General features: G+C 45.8%; 1 protein-coding gene across 1 annotated transcript in view; it reads left to right on the forward strand.

The window, feature by feature from the left end:
• INPP5F (inositol polyphosphate-5-phosphatase F) overlaps positions 1-17,910 on the forward strand; it is a 98,154-nt gene that overhangs the window by 39,906 nt on the left and 40,338 nt on the right. Inside the window, exon 3 of the mRNA XM_039481809.1 lies at positions 6,033-6,169. Coding sequence (XP_039337743.1) covers positions 6,033-6,169 — 137 coding nt within the window. The remainder of the gene's footprint in view (positions 1-6,032; positions 6,170-17,910) is intronic.

The raw sequence follows: 17,910 nt of genomic DNA on the forward strand, positions 1-17,910 counted from the left end.
GCTCCAAGGGGCTCATAGACTCCTGCCCCACAAGGGGTCCAGTCAAGTCTGGCCCACTACAGCTCTCTGGACCGTCATGGCCAGGACGTTCAACTCCTCTCCACTCCAGAAACTTCTGAGGCAGCGCAGGATCATATCCACTTGACGGCTCCGCCTTCCCCAAGGAGGGAAGAGGCACTGGTGTTAGCCACGCCACCTATTCCATCTAGGAGCAAGCCGGCGATGATGTCGTGCTGCTCCCTATCTCTGGCGCGCCACTCCCCAGCGCAAACCGTCCAAGGGGGGGAACTGTATCAGTTTCCAGAGGCTCGGCGGCACCACCACTCCTCCATGGTCTTCTTTTTCAGAGACCTCGGAGTCTGAAGCAGAGTCCTATTGTTTGGATAGGTCCAGCAGCAGGAGGTCTAGATCTAGGCAACACCCCCAGCCTCCTCCAGTGCCGTGGCCACCTCAGTGGCAGCCACCAACTCAGTGGCCCTTTTGGACTCCTTGGGCTTACCATCAGGCCCAGAGTCAGAGCCAGGCATCGAGATCCAGATCTGTGTCGATTGCATCAGCATCCGTCGCCCATGTGCAGCTACTGACACCGGATCCATCTCCGGCAATGACTCCTGCAACCCCGCCTGCTGCTTTGGGGTCTGCGCTGACAATCCCAGCACTAGCAGCCTCAGTATCTCGGCATGCCAGCTCCATGAGCAACCCTAACCCCCTGGGCGCCGAGGGCAGTAACCAGGGTCATGGGCCGGTGTTTTCGTCTTTGTCCTCCCCAGATGAGGCTGTTACGGGCATGTTAATGGCCACGGCCTTGGAGGACAGCAGAGCCTTGCAGCAGTTGTTGCGCAGGGTGGCTCAGAACCTGGGGATCCAGGCAGAGGAGGTGGTAGAGGATGTGGATCCCATGATGGACATCCTTGCCCCCTCTGGACCCTCGCATATTACACTGCCACTTATTAAAAATATAAGTGAAACCACAAAAACTTTGTGGCAGACTCCAGCCTCCTTTCCCCCCCCCCCCCCCCAGCAAGGAGGAATGAAAGATGCTATTTTGTCCCCTTCAAAGGGGTCTGAGCACTTGTACACTCACCCTCCATCCGACTCCCTGGTGGTGGATGCTGCGAACCACAGGGAGCGCCAGGGGTTTTAGGGACCCTCCCCTAAAAACTGGAAGGCCAAAAAGCTTGACTTATTCAGGAGGAAAGTCTACTCCACCAGTGATTTGTAGCTACGAATTGCAAGCCAGCAGGCCATCATTAGCAGATACTACTTCAACACCTGCGGAGCAATGGCCAAGTTTTCCGACCTGCTACCATCAGACTCTCATTCTGAATTTAAGGCCTTAGTGGAGGAAGGCAAACTCATTTCTAGGGCCTCCTTGCAGGTGGCTTTTGATGGTGCAGATGCGGCCCCCCGTACAATGGCTATGGGGGTGACCATGAGGAGGTCCTCTTGGCTCCAGGTCTCTGGACTACCTCATGAAGTCCAGCAGACCATCCAAGACCTGCCCTTTGAAGTTCAGGCATTATTTTCCGAAAAGACGGTACTGGACTCAACACAGGCCAGGACGTTCCTTCCCGAAGCGTGATTTCGAGCCCTCGGCGACATCATTCAAGGTTTCAGGCAGTTCCCTGCCACTGCAGCATGGAACTGCCTGTAACTTCTAGGACACATAGCTACTTGTACTTACGTAGTATAGCGTTCCAGACTCAGACCTTGACCGCTTCAGTCATGGCTAGTGTCAGTGTATCGGCCAGCCTGGGACAGTTTGGCCTTGTCCGCTACTCAACTCCCTCCAGTGGTGGCTCAACCTGCAGGTAGTATGTGCAGGGATCCCCTTCACCAGCCCTCAGCCATCCCTCTTGCTAGTGACAGACACTTCAGACTTGGGCTAGGGGGTACATTTGGGAGACCTCAGAATGCAAGGCCTCTGGTCTCAGGCGGATCTTGCTCTGCACATCAATATCAGAGAGCCGAGAGCAGTATGCCTGGCATGCCAGACTTTCCGAGCCCACCTAGCAGGGAAGTATGTATCAGTCATGACAGACAACTCCATGGTGATGTTCTATATCAACAAACGGGGGGCGCAAGCTCCTCTCCCCTTTGCCAGGAAGCCCTCATGCTGTGGGACTTCTGTGTAGAGCACTCAATACACCTGCAAGCATTATACCTCCCTGGAGTATAGAATGAGTTGGCGGACCATCTCAGCAGTTTGTTCCATGACTGGTCTCTTCACCTGGACATAGTGAACACAGTCTTTCATCAGTGGGGCTTTCCCCAGATAGACCTGTTTGCCACACGATACAACAGGAAGTGTCAGTTGTTCTGCTCCTTCCTGAATCACAGCCTGGGCTCCATCACTGGTGCATTCCTTGTCCCATGGGGAGGCTGTCTCCTATACACGTTCCTGCCTGTCCCTCTCGTTCACAAGATGCTCCTCAAGATTTGGAGGGAATGACGTTTGGTGATATGATATTGATAGCTCCAGCCTGTCCTCGCCCGCACTGATACACGTCACACCTGGAAATGTCCATGGAAGTTCCAGTCACCTGCCGCTCTTCCTGGACTTAATAACTCAGGATCACGGTCATCTCCAACATTCCAACCTCAAGTTGCTCCACCCGCCATGATAACACCGTGGCTCAACCCATGGCACTTTCTTGCTCTGATCAAGTCAGAAAAGTTCTTCTGGGCAGCAGGAAACCCTCCACAAGAGCTATCTACTTTGCCAAGTGGAAGAGATTTTCAGTCTGGTTGGCTCAGCGCCAGTGTTCATCTCAGTGCCACTAATACTGGATTATTTTTGCCACCTCAAGCGGAAGGGACAGTCTGTGTCATCAGTAAGAGTTCACTGGACTGCCATCTCTGCCTTCCATCCAGGAGCAGAGGGGTGATGTGCTCCCTGCTCTCTCTCTCTCTCATACAAGGTGACGTTTCTGGTAACGATAACCTCAGCTGGAGGTTTTCTGAGCTCAGGGCCCTAACATCAGAGCCCTCTTACACTGTATTCCATAAGGACAAGGTTCAGCTTAGGCCTCACCTGGCTTTTCTCCTGAAGGTTGTCTCCCAGTTCCACATCAACCAGGACATCTTCCTCCCTGTATTGTACCCTAAGCTGCACTTGAGTGGCAGGGAGCAAAGGCTTCACTCACTGGATGTCCGCAGAGTGCTAGACTTCTACATCGAGAGAACGAAACTGTTCCGAAAGTCCGTCCAGATATTCATGGCAGTGGCGGACAGAAAGGTCTTCCTGTCTCCTCTCAACGTATCTCGTCATGGACCACATCCTGCATTCGTGAGTGCTACAACTTGGCAAGGGTGCCTACTCCTTTGATCACTGCACACGTCACCAGGGCTCAGCCTTTTCAATGGCATTCCTGGCACAGGTTCCCACCCAGGAAATCTGCAGAGCAGCAACATGGTCCTCCATGCACATTTTCACCACAGAGTATGCAGGCCAGAGATGATGCAGCCTTTGGAAGAGCGGTGCTCCAATCAGTTGAGGACTCCGACCCCACCTCCTGAACTTGGGCTTGTGAGTCACCTGATTTGGAATTGAAATGAACAAACACTCGAAGAAGAAAATATGATTACTCACCTTCTCGTAACTGTGGTTCTTCAAGATGTGTTGTTCATGTCCATTCCAATACCTACCCTCCCACCCCTCTGTCGGAGTAGCCAGCAAGAAGGAACTGAGGGGGTGGTGGGTTGGCAGGGCCCTATATTGGGCGCCGTGAAGGTGTGACTCCAGGGGGCGCTCAGGCGTATGCGTGGGTGGGAGCTGCGGGTGTGACGCACTGTGTGCATGGGTAGGGGAGTGCTGCTGCGGGCATGGCTGCATGTACAGCTGCCCAGAGACTAAGGTGGTGCAGGGCTATCAATTACAATGCAGATCTATTTCTAAGATCTGGCCTGGCTTTGTCACTCTAGTAAAAAAGCTGTACACTGGAGACACAAGCTTCCATTTTAAGTGGAAATTCCATCAAAACAATTTCTACTTTTGTCTGCTGTGGTCTGTCATTAAATAATCTGTTCCTGCTGTTTTGTTAGTCAGTGTGTTTACTTAGGAGATGCCGTACACAGCCTCTAGTTTTATAACCTTCAAAGTGAGGTGCATATCATTGTGATCAGGATATAATTTTAAATTCAGCAGTATATCTTGTTCTCTTGGGTATTACATAGGATTTATTAATGTTGTCTTAAGCAAGCTCAACTTCCTTAAGTCTGTTTCTAACCACTCAATCCTTCTTTTAAAACACTGAGCTGACCAAGCCAAATTTTTAAAAATAACAGAAAAACCTCTACCATCTTTTTGGTAATGGGCACATTCATTAAATGCAATACCTTAATTGTTCTATGTTTTTATGTGTATGGGGGAGAGGGTTACTACATGGTCTTTTAAAAGGAAAACTTCACTTCCTTACAGAAGAAACAAAAAAACCCCAGTTGGATCATCCCTTCCCAGAAAGTTTTTACTACAGAACATTCCCAAGTGCTTTGTCTATTAAACACTACTATGGCACAGGAGATAATGCAATAGTAGGAGAAGGAACCTAGACACTTGATTCCCATTTAAGGTTAACTTTAATAAACTTCAGGGGATTTTACTTAAGTTCTTCCCCGACCATTCAGATATAGGGGTTAGATATATCATCCTGGTTTTGGGATGTGGTAGGGTTTTTTTTTAATGGCAGCTACTGGAAAACTCCACACAGCTCTGGAATAAATCCTGAATTCTGCATTGAAAACATGCTATAGAAACCAGAAAAAAATACCGTTGATAATCTTCTTGTTTAATTTTGATGTATCCTTTTTGTTCCATAGTGCTTAAAAAAAAAAAAAGTAGCTGTTTAGCTAAGGAGAAAACATGGGCGATTACAAATATATCTAAGAAAGGAAAGAAATGCAATAGCAATAAAGTTGCTAAACAGGTTGCCAGCATTCAGGATTATGTTTTCCAAATGTGGAGCTGTCCATTTACAATAATGGGTCTTTAACGTTTCTATGTTGTTGTGTATGATACTTTGCCTTTTCTGGTCTTGTTACTATTGCTAACTGTTGCGTTTAAGAACTAGAGATTGCTGAGTCCAGCGAATAGCGAGGGTGTGTGTTTTTAAAAAAAACAAACAACAAAACCCAGCATATTGGACAAGAGAATGGAATTAGTCTGAAATTTTTGGTTTGTTGTTAAAACAGTGACAATATAGTTTTATGGATTAACCATGGACAGGAATTTAGGAGGCCTGGGTATGCCACTTAACTTCTGTCTAGTTCCCGATCTCTTTTTGAATTGTTGAGGGTATGATAAACCTGTCTGCTTCACGTAGGTGTCGGGTATTACACAGTTCCTTGTTACAAAGATTATTTAGGTGCCAGTATAACTAACATGTCCCTCGTTACAAAACTAAGCTTTTGTCTCTTAATCCACATGCTTAACATGCACATTAAAAATACAGGCTCTGTAATTTGATTAAACCTGATTTTAGGACATAGTGTTCTTGTCTGTGTACTGAAATGATCTGTTCACATTATGACCATTTAAAATGGACACAGCAGCTGGGTTTAAATGTTTTATTTACTTTGCATTTTTGTGTGATACAGCCTCGTGGGAGAGTTTTTCCCTGCTGGCTGACTTTTCCATGTGGTGAACTCTAATTTTCTTCCTTTTCTGTTTCTAATGATACAGAAATCAAATTGGCTGACCTTGTTTTGAATGTGCACTAACGTTATTGATGTTGGCAGGAACGTGCATAACTCTGGGATCATTTTATTGCTGTCGGTGAAGCAGTGGTGCCCTCTCTCTTAATAGCTTATCCCACAACATGGTGACTTTCCTTAATATTTCAGTGATAGAGTAGCAGAGGGTTTTTTTCTTCCCACAAAGATCAGGATAATCTGGAGGGAATTGGCCTATGAGATTATAACATTTTTAAGGTAGGAGTAAGGTTTTGGGTTTAATATGATTAAGTGTCCTCTCAGTGAATATGATTTAATTATTTTCTCTTGTGACGCTAACAGATTTTGCTGATGTTTTCCAGATCTACCGTGGTGGCTACTTCTCATTCGCCAGAAAGCATTGATTGGAAAGCTTCCAGAAGGCCATGAAGTATGCAAAATAACCAAAATTGCAGTGATTCCACTCTCTGAAACGGACCCTCAGGATCTGGAGTTGGAGGTATGATTTTAAAATCTTGAAAACTTCTAATTTGAAAGTCTTAGAGAGACAAGGTATGTGAGATATTATCTTTTATTGGATTAACATATCCCCTGGGATGCATAGGAGGTGACAGATGTTGGCGTAGATGCCAATTGCCTCCACTCTGACATGCAGTCCTACTTGCTTTTGTAATCATGACTCCTGTAGGAGTCCTTCATACACAAACTTCTCTTATTATGGCTGCCCCAGGACTTTTCTAAAGGGGACTTCACAGAAATGAGGGAAAACTGTACAAATTAAATACACCCTCAGACTGTATTAACTTTCACTGTAGGTTGGGAGGAAAAGAATACAGAGTAATCTGATCAGATTGTCAGTCTCTTCAAATTCTGCAGAGGCTGAAGCTATTGTGGGGGCTTTTGTGTAAGCCAGAGAGGGGAAATTCACACCGCCTTTAGGCTCAGGCGACCCTCACTGCAGAGATTCAGAGGGGAGGGTAGTGCCTATAAAGGTAAGACCATCAGGAGCTTCAGTGTGAAATGACTGACCCACACTTTTATTTAGTGTGTATATTCATGCTTATTTTGTGGTTTTCAACAGGATATTTTCAGGACTATAGAGCTGATCTTGTTAGTAAGAAATGCTCCAGTCTAACAAATCCAGAATGTATTCTTTAAATGTCAATACAATTAAGGTGTGACTAGGTTTATAACTAACTGGGAGATGAAATCTTTTAAAGAATTATTCATTCAACAATTATGGGAAGTTGCTGTTGTGTGGCAGTACTCTTTCTGGCAGACCCTCTTTTGGGGTCTGAGTGTGCTACTTCTACAACATTAGCTCCTGCCTGCCCACGGTCTTATAGCAAGTTATGCAGGAATAGGAGTAGAACTGCATGAATATCTGCGTCCAGTGTTGTTGACAAACCTCCCACTAGGATAGTATCTGGTAACTATACTATTAATAATCAGACATCAAAAATCAAATTTTCACTCTTCTGTCACAAAAATTTGTGGAAGAAAACAGACAGATAATTGTCAAGGCATCTATGTAGTTTATTCAGTTTCTTGGTAATCTGTAGTGGAGACTTGAAGATTAATAATAAAACTCTATAGTCTTCTTTTTTCTCCTTGATGAACTTGCATTAGAAACAAGATGATCATGTTATTTACCTCCATTCTAAACAAGAGATTATGGAAATATCTAATTGCTAACTAGCAGAAAATCCCTGAAAAGACACAGATTTACTGAATTTTACAAGACCTAGTCTACATAAACAGGACCAGGATGCTTGTTTGTTTAAAAAAAAAAAAGTGGATGGGCTGGATGGCTCATTGAAATATATGGAGCCTTTCATATTTAGGACAGGGTTTTAATCTGGCAGAGGTCACTAATCACTGAGCAGCAAAATGGCTTATGTCAACTGGAAATTAAACTATGGTTTTTATGTTCCTACTTGAATAAGTGATATTGCTCTCACATCTAGTTATGAAAACCTTTTTTTTTTTTGGCCTTCCTGATGTTTAAATTAGGATTTCTACAGAAACGTTCAGTACAATAACAATTCTCTGAAATAATCTGAGGTTTAGTGATTTCATTCTGACTTGTAGCATGAATAATTAGTGCATGGATGACAGTTAACAGATGGTAATTTTATGCTCTGCAAAATAAAGGACTGAGTTTGTAAGCCTTTGGCCTGGTCTACACTAGGACTTTAATTCGAATTTATCAGCGTTAATTCGAACTAACCGCTCAACCGTCCACACCAGGAAGCCATTTAATTCGAACTAGAGGGCTCTTTAGTTCGAATTTGGTACTCCACCCCGGCAGGTGGAGTAACGCTAAATTCGCACTTGCTAGCTCGAATTAGGCTTGGTGTGGATGCTAATCGAACTTAGCAGCTCCGGGAGCTATCCCACAGTTCACCACTCTGTTGACGCTCTGGACAGCATTCCGAGCTTGGATTCTCTGGCCAGCCACACAGGAAATGACCCGCGAAAATTTGAATTCATTTTCCTGTCTGGGCGGTTTGAATCTGACGTTCTGGTTGCACATCGGGGCGAGCTCCGCAGCACCTGCAACGATGCAGAGCTCTCCAGCAGAGGAGTCCGGGCAATCCCAGAATAGAAAGAGGTCCCCAGCATGGAGTGACCGGGAAGTCCAGGATCTGATCGCTGTGTGGGCGAGGAGTCTGTGCTCGGAGCTGCGCTCCAACAAGCGGAACGCGAAGACCTTCGAGAAGGTCTCTAAAGCCATGAAAGACAAAGGATACAGCCGGGATGCGATGCAGTGCCGCGTGAAAGTGAAGGACCTAAGACAAGGGTATCAAAAAGTCAGAGCGGCAAACGGACGCCCGGAGCCCAGCCCCAGACATGCCGCTTCTACGAGGCACTGCATGCCATTCTAGGTGGGTCTGCCACCAGTGCCCCACCAGTGACGGTGGACTCCGAGGACGGAATAGTGTACCGGGACAGTTCCCCTCCTGTTCGCCGATGGGGAAGATGAGGAAGGGTCTTTAGAGGACGGCGCAGGCGACATCGAACCCACTCCCGCTTTCCTGACAGCCAGGATCTCTTCATCACCCTCACAGAGATCCCCTACCAACCGTCCCCGCCCGTTAACCAGGACTCGGAATCAGGGAAGGATCAGGCGGTAAGTGCTACAAACAGGGAAACATTTATTTTTTAAGAAACAGGGATTTATATAAAAATAGAAATACTATATAAACATTTTTAAATATGAAACTAAACAAACAGCAGGTCTACACAAACAGCAATGGAGCAATAGTCCTCTGGGGATATTTCAAAAAGCTCTCAGAGAGCAGCTGGAAAAGCCTCAGCAAGAGGTTTCTTGGGAGAGGTGCTTTATTGGGTGCTCCGTTGAAGCACACTCTTCCGCGCCATGCCATCCTCAGGTAGAGGGGGACCATCGCCTCTACGAGCATGGCAGCGTAGGGTCCTGGTCTGTGCAGGGCTTCTATTAACATCCGCTCTCTCTGTGTGCGCCTGACACGCCTCAGGGTGATGTCGTTGTGGAAGTGCTGCATCTAATTAGTGGAATTAGTGTACTGTTACTATTGTGCATGGTAGACTTTTACTTTGCATAAGAATGACCCTCGCTTAACAGAGTTTTACTTTGCATAAGAATGACCTCGCTTAACAGAGTTTTACTTTGCATAAGAATGACCTCGCTTAACAGCCACGTGTTGAAGGCATCAGAGGAAAAGCATACAGGGTCTTTCGCGGTCACTGGCGGGAGATGCCGCATAACGCTCATCTTTTCTGCTTTGCACATTGCCTCCAGCAGGAGAGCACAGCTAAGCACTATCTGATAAGCAGTCTGTACTGTAAGGCTTACCAGGACTTTGTGCAAGAGGGATGCAGCTGTCTCTCTCGCTTGTGCGCTATCCAGTGCAATCGCGCCGCCAATGAGAGCGTATTCAAATCTCGGACTAGTTCCGAGATCTCCTGAGACTTGGTTCCCTGTTTGGTCTTCTTAACTGAAAATGACTAGACTGTGTTTACTGTTGGCAAACATGTATTTGTTCAAGGAAATCACCTACTTTTTCGCATCACACAGCTTCGGCTCCTTCACGGACTGCCCCGCCATCCCACGCAGAGGCTGGCTCAGATTAGACGCCGAAAGAAAAGACAAGGGACGACATGTTCCAGGAACTGATGGCCAGCTCCAGAGCGGAGGCGGCAGAGCAGAGACAGTCGAGGAGAGCCTGTGTCAGCAGCATCGCACACACCTGGAACGGGAGGATAGGTGGCGGCAGGAAGACCAGCAGGCGACTCAAACGCTGCTTGGTCTAATGAGGAGCAAACGGACACGCCCGGCGCCTTGTAGATGTTCTGCAAGACCACAGGCAGGAGGAGAGAGCCCCCTGCAGTGCATCTGCAACCGCCTCCAACGCCAAGAAGTTCTGTCCCCTCACCCAAAGTGACAAGAAGGAGGGGCGGTAGGGGCCGTGAGAACTGTCACTGCACCGCAGCAGAGCGCTAATGTACAAGACACCTCTCGCGCTGTAAATTTGTAGAAGTTCTTCCCTTACAGGATCACCCAGTCCCAAATCCAAGTTTCAACCCCCCACTGTGTATAACATTATTAAAAGCGGTTTGCTGTTACTCTCTGTTTCCGTCACGTTTCTCGTGTCAGAAGACTTTGTGGGGGGGGGGGATTTTTAATTACAGTGCATAGCCCACATTACCAGGGTACAGACTTGGGGCAGGGTCAACTGCAGGGCACACACAGACTGCAGTCACTAGGCACCAGGGACAGTCTGTGTGGTGTATGCTGCCCCGGGTCTTTCCTTGATGTGTAGGGTCCTGGTGCCTGACATCCCCGAATGTAAAGGCAGGCTTCCCTTCACATGCATTTGGACCGTAGTCACGATCCTCCCCGGTGCCCCGAGCCCCAAAAAGAGACCTCATCCAGGGGCAGATACTCACCCTTCCCCCACACCCCTCACCCCTTCCAACGCCCAAACCCACAGCCGTCATGGTAACCCCTATCCAAGGACGGCACCCTCGCCTTCCTGCAAACCCACCCATCAGTGCACACCTTAACCAGCACAGAATGCTTCCATGTTTCAACGAAGAAACAGAAATGCAAAGTCAACGAAAGATTTATTATTAATTACTAAAACATGTCCTTAGTTTTAAAACGTCCTTGGGAAGTGGGGAAAACTTGGTTTATGATCAGGCTCTCTTAAAATCAAGTGGACAGTCACAGGTTACCCTGCTCTGCGAGGAAACTCGCTTTCAAAGCCTCCTGATGCATATCGCTTCCCGCTGGGATATTCTCTCAGCACGGGTGTCTGGCTGATCATAAACAGCAGCCAGGCGATTTGCCTCAACCTCCCAAGCGGCCAAAAGGTCTCGCCTTGCTCTCACAGAGATTGTGGAGCACACAGCAAGCAGCAATAACTACGGGATATTCTTTTCGCTGATGTCCGAGCGAGTCAGTAAGGTCCGCCATCTCCCTTGAGACGTCCGAAAGCACACTCCACCACCATTCTGCACTTGCTCAGCCGGTAGTTGAAGAGTTCCTTTTCAGTGTCCAAGGCGCCTGTATAGGGCTTCATGAGCCAGGGCATTAGCGGGTAGGCCGGGTCCCCGAGGATCACTGTAGGCATCTGCACATCCCCAACCGTTATTTTGTGGTCCGGGAAGAAAGTGCCTGCCTGGAGGCGTCTAAACAGACCAGAGTTCCTGAACACACGCGCGTCATGAACCTTGCCCGCCCACCCGACGTTGATGTTGGTAAACGTCCCCTATGGTCCACCACAGCTTGCAGCACCATTGAAAAGTAGCCCTTCGGTTAATGTACTCGCTGGCCTGGTGGGCTGGTGCCAGGATAGGGATGTGAGTCCCATCTATAGCCCCACCGCAGTTTGGGAATCCCATCGCGCGGCGAAGCCATCTATGATGACCTGGACATTTCCGACAGTCACTACCTTTGAGAGCAGTTGCTCAACGATTGCGTGGGCTACTTGAATGACAGCAATCCCCACGGTAGATTTGCCCACGCCAAAGTGGTTCGCTACTGACCGGTAGCTGTCTGGCGTGGCAAGTTTCCAGAGGGCTATGGCCACTCGCTTCTGCACAGTCAGGGCTGCTCGCATCCTTGTGTCCTGGCGCTTCAGGGCAGGGGACAGCAAGTCACACAGTTCAAGGAAAGTGTCCTTACGCATCCTGAAGTTTCGCAGCCACTCTGTGTCATCCCAGACCTGCAGCACTATGCGGTCCCACCAGTCTGTGCTTGTTTCCGGGCCCAGAATCGCTGTTCCACACCATGAACTTGACCCATTGCCACCATGATCTCCACTGCCCGGCGTACCCTGCTTTCTGAGAGGTCTGCGCCACTCTCTCACCGTGCTGCCGGAGCCTCCTCGCCCGGTTTCTCAGCATCTGACTGTGGAAGAGGTGGACGATAACGTGCGAGGAGTTGACAACGGCCATAAGTGCAGCGATGATCGCAGCGGGCTCCATGCTCGCAGTGCTGTGGCGTCCGCGCTGTAACCGACCAGAGAAGGGCGCGAACAGATTTCCCGCCGGCGCTTTCAAGGAAGAGAGGGAGGGCGGGATTGACGGTTCAATGACGACACATTTTTCCCCAGCATGCATTGGGGAAATCCCACATTCAATGGGCAGCGGGAGTGCGGGAACTGTGGGATAGCTTCCCACAGTGCACCGCTTCCAAAGTCGAAGCTGGCCCCGTGAATGTGGACTCAGAAGTTCGAATTTGTGTATTTAGTATGGATACACAAATTCGACTTATTAAGGTCGAATCCACAAATTCGACTTAAGTAGATTCGAAATAGTCCTGTAGTGTAGACAAGCCCTTTGATTCAGTTGTAACTACCTCTGTCAGACATAAATGTTTAATTTCAGTTTGGATGTTGATTATTCAAATGCTTAGAAAAAGGTGGCTTTGAAATGTAATTCTGCAACATGCTACCCAAAGCAATAGTCCACTAGCTTTCATGAGGTACTGTAGATATCCTCTTTGCCTTACCATGATGTAGAGATACAAGTGTAAGCTGTGATGAGAGAAAATTTGTTTGAAAACCCCTATACAAAATATCTCTGTCCCAGTGAAACGGCTCACCAATCATCTAACGGGGAAACAACTTTGTGATGAACTTGGGGGACAGCTGTATTTTTTTTATTATGATGTGTAGCTCTATTAAATTACTATCATATTGTCTGCTACACGGGTGCCAAGAGTTAACGTAGTCCTGGAGGTTTTTACACACATGCAGGAAGGCAGGCAATAGTTCTAGATAGCCTAATCACTGATGCTTAAACAATATGGGTGTCAAGACACCAGGTTTTTGTCCCTGTCCAAGGGGGGGACAGAGGAGACTATTGGCTAAAGGCTGTGGGCTTGCTAATGATTCTTAACTGCTGTAATGAACGCAGAGGAGTAGAGAATGGAAAAAACCCTGGGGAAGGACAGGAATAGACAAGGTGTTTAGAATCTGCTGTTAAAAAGAAACTTTTTTACAGGGGGAGGGTGGTGGTAGGGGTTGTGACTTCTTGTAACTTGAAACTAAAAGGAAGGGGGGATGTCAGGTTTGGGAAACAAAGGATCCTCGCCTTATGTAAATCTTATTTAAGGGTGGGGAGGAAGGCAAAGGGGACTCTACTCCATGGCCTGGCTGCCCAAGAAGAAAAACTGCTAAAGACACCTGAAAGGGCAGGCAAGCGGGGAGTCCAGACTGAGACGGGGGTCCAGTCTGAAAAGAAATGAGAACTCTAAATGCAACCTGCCTAAAATAACATTTAGGGTAAGAAATTACATTTTGTAAACTGTTTCTTAAGTATATTGAGCTTAGCTTCCATATTTTGTTTTATTTGCTCAAAACTCAGCTTTGTTCTGTCTGTTATCTCTTTTATATTCATTTAAAATTCACCTTTTGTAGTTAATAAACTTATTTCTTGTTTATAATATAACCCAGTTTGTGCAATTTATAATTTGGGACGCGGGGTAAAGAGGCTGTGCATACCTTCCCCCACGTTGAGGGAGGCGCCGGATTTCATAATGTACCTTTAGGTGGGCATTCTAAGGGAGGTGGACACCTGAGTGCTGGGGCAAATCACTTAAGCTGAGTCTTCTCGGGCCTGGTCTACACTGGGGGAGGGGGATGGATCTAAATTATACAACTTCAGCTGGCTCAGTGTTATCTCAGCACATCAGGTGGCATTTTAAAGGCGGAGGACAACCTGTCACAGGGGTGAAGGACTAGACTTCCTGGAAGGATGCTAAGACCCAAAGGGCTCTCAGGAGGGCTGAGAAAACCAAGGGAGTGTCTTACAAGCAAGTATTAGTTGTCCATAGATCTGTATATTGCTTATGTTTTGTCAGAGTAAAGTATTTGTAGTTCAGAAGTGCCTTCACAAAATCTGTTACTTGTTCTGTCACAGTGTTCCCAAAGGTTTCAGCTGTGAACCTTAGTGCACACAAGAGTAGAGCGCTAGAGGGGATGTGCTTAAGCAACTGGGGAGAGTTGTGGAAAAAGTCTAATAAATAATCTCTCTTACTGATTGCCCAGTGATTGAGAGAAGAATTTATAGATTGCAAATTTTTATGGAGCATTCTTGAACTTTAGTTCAGCGGTAAACCTTTTGTAAAGATAGTAAGACGTGGCGTATTGCTGTTGTTTTATCTCTCTCACTCTCACACATACATCACATCCTCACGGCGTGGGGTTGACTTCTGCCGCTCCCCCATCAACTCCACTTCCACCTCTCACCGCAGTGGAGTACAGGAGTCGACAGCAGAGCAATCAGGGATCGATCACTACCCACCGATCCGGCGGGTAGCACAGACGTACCCTTAGAAGCGACATGTTAATGACATTACCTCAAACACATACATTGTTTGTGTAAGTCAACCTAAGATATGTCGACTTCAGCTACGCTATTTTCGTAGATGAAGTTGCGAATCTTTGGTCGATCACTCTCCTGGGGTAGACCAGGGCTAAGTGTAAAATCCTTTACTTCTTTCCTTCCCATATAATGCTCTCTTATAGTAGAGAGGATATGGGATGACAATGAAATTGTGATTAACTCTGAAGTTTCAAAATACTAAATTTGCAGAACTACTTCAGAATGTATTAGAAGAGATCATCTGTGTAACTCATGATATTTCATTTGATATAAAAGTATTATGAACGTTATGATATTTTATTTGATATCATAAAAGTATTGCTGAAATGAATTTGTTCACCATTCTGTTGTATGCACGTCAATCTAGAATTGTAAGCCAGTTTCCACTTGTAAGAGAGCAAAATACAAAGCTGCTAGAAAAGTTTCCCAACTCTGTAGGATTTTTGCAGATTTGAATGTCAGTTTTATTTGACCCTAGTATATTTTACTATCCACTATCACTAAGACCCAAGGGGAGAGTATTTTAGCTCATTAAACTAAGTTGCTTTAGTTCTTGGTGGACCTGGATTTTAGCTTATCTATTGAAACTTCATAACCTGTTCCTCAGGAGTCTGAAACTTTGGAACAGTGGCCCTTAAAAAAATCTTACACCGTTTCTATTCAAGTAATCTAATGAAAGAAGAGCATTCATCCTGGAGAGGTGATGACCTCTCAGAGTCATGGCTGAGGCATATCAGTCGGAGCTGTAAGGCAGCATGTAATGCCAGTGTCTGATCTGGGGCTAGAGGATCTAACAGCACAGGGAGACGTGATGATCAGTGAATTAAGTTAATTTAAAACTTTAAAAAAACTACCCCAAAACAACAACAAAAAGGAAAAAACACCCTGCCAAGGCACGCTACTCTGGAAGTGTAAACTAGGTATACAGAGATCATAGTGAGAAAACAAATTACAGCATGTGAAATAGTGTAATTATTATAGCCCCAGTAAATTGAAATGACTTCAGTGAAATGTGTATAGCTTGATTACTTTGCATTGGTATTCTATCCTCACAATGAGATTTAACAGATGCTATAGTTTGTCATTGGTGCGTGATTCCAAAGTTACTCGCTAAAAGAGAATGATGCGGAAAACCAGAGCAACATATGTTTATGGGCTACAAATTTAGTGGTGTTGTGTAATAATGGTCAAACATGCTCATTTAGCATCTTTTTCCAATCTTAAGTGTGACCAGGGGCGGCTCCAGGACCCAGCACACCAAGCGCGTGGAGGGCACTCTGCCGGTCGCCGGGAGGGCAGCAGGTGGCTCCGGCGACCGGCAGAGCGCCCCCCGCTGCGTGCCGCCGTGCTTGGGGCGGCGAAATGGCTAGAGCTGCCCCTGAGTGTGACTAACTTGAAATGGGGAGGCAGACTTGAATTATTTCTGAAAAGACAGACGAATATACCCTATATTAACACATGGAAGGAAGGGGAATTACATATTGTGGCATATTTGGAATAAATTCTAGACAATGTCACTTGATCACAAGGAAGATATACTTGTACTTTGCCCAAAGGGTAAACAATGCTAATGTGTACCTTATCACTAACTTGGAGGGCCTTAATTTAGTTCTTGATTGCAGGGCTCATGTGGCACTGCCTTAGTCTGCCCTTGCAGTTTTTTCCAATAGTTAGTGCCTCAGTATTGCCAAACCTGACTCTTCAGTAAACATGAATCAGGCCCCCAAAATCATTATTTGGTTTAAAAATCACAAGATTTTTAAAGTTGTATTTTTATTCGTCTTCTATATTTTTGTGCCTTTAAGGTTCATGTTCTCAGTCTCTCTTCACATTCATAGAGGTGTAAAAGTTTTTTTACAAATTATGTGAGAATCTCAGCTTTCATCACCTGACTCTAAATGGGGAACTGGGGCTTCAGAAAAAAGATCAAATATCATGACTTTTGATGAAATAGCAAGACTTGACAACATTGCAGCACATGATGAACATGTAATACTGTATATACCTATGTACAGGCAGGGCCGGCTCCAGGGGTTTTGCCGCCCCAAGCAGCCCCCCCCCAAAAAAAGCCGCGATCTGCGGCAATTCAGTGGGAGGTCCTTCACTCCAAGCGGGAGTGAGGGACCCTCTGCCGAATTGCTGCCGAATAGCTGAAAATGCCGCCCCGCTCTGAGTTGCCGCCCCAAGCACCTGCTTGATAAGCTGGTGCCTGGAGCCGGCCCTGTGTACAGGTAAAAACCCCATCATTTAGCCATAAGGGAGCTTCTCTAGCACACAACCGATCAGTACTGTCACATTATTTTCCCTGTAGGAGGTTGGGAAAAAGCCAACTAATTATAATAATGCTGTAAATCTAGATAATCTTGGAATTTTATAACTTTAAATTTATTGCCAATTAATACAATTGAACCGATATGCTAGAAGGTGTATGAACTTACCGTCCTTTTACTTTCTGCTTTTTCTCTTTCTGTAACATGGTGGTTAGTACCTTTTGGTTTGTTCAAGGTAAATAGAATTGAAGATCTGAACTAACAAATCTTGCATCTGAAGAAGTGGGTATTCACCCACGAAAGCTCATGCTGCAGAACGTCTGTTAGTCTATAAGGTGCCACAGGATTCTTTGTTGCTTTAACAAATCTTTGGTAATTACTTACTGATGCCTATGGACGGATTTACATTCTGCCCTTTGGGGAGGCAGAGAGAAGTAAAAGTAATTGCTGGTGTGCCATGTGAAAGGCAAAGATGAGGGCAGAGAGGGGAGAGTGTCTCAGAATGGTTCAGTGGTGGATGAAGGAACCAAGGTGTACAAGACACCATAAGTGTAATTCCTTTCCTTATTGATATACATTGGTATTTTAGGATTACAAATATTTGTGTATAAATAGAAAATGAAACTCTCATGTACTGTATTCACAATTCTTTAACTGTATCATTTTAAAAATAAGACATTATCTGAAGTCTTTTCTGAAGACACAATCTGAAAAGGTGAGTGCACTTAATAGGAAAAAAAAGTGACTTCTGCTTTATCTACCAAAGACAAGAGAAATTAGGACAGAACTGTAGAATTGTGCACTGGTATGGTCATAAGTAAGTAAGATTGAGCTTTGGAGTGAATGATTTGAATCTTGCAGAATTATCTATGGAAGTACTGCTACTAACCTGTAATTCTCTCTTTAAAACAAGAATTTATTCAGCAATTTAAAATATCAATGTGACTTCCAAAGACTAGCATAACAATTAAGAGAGCTTTTCATAATCCACATTTGTATCGTTTAGTGGCAGTTCAGTATTGACAAGCATTCTTTGGCGGAGCATGCTTGTACTGTACATGTCAAAATACTTGGTTTGATTTTTGTCACCTGT

The sequence above is a fragment of the Mauremys reevesii genome, linkage group 7 (genome assembly GCF_016161935.1).
Source record: "Mauremys reevesii isolate NIE-2019 linkage group 7, ASM1616193v1, whole genome shotgun sequence".
NCBI lineage: Eukaryota > Metazoa > Chordata > Testudines > Geoemydidae > Mauremys > Mauremys reevesii.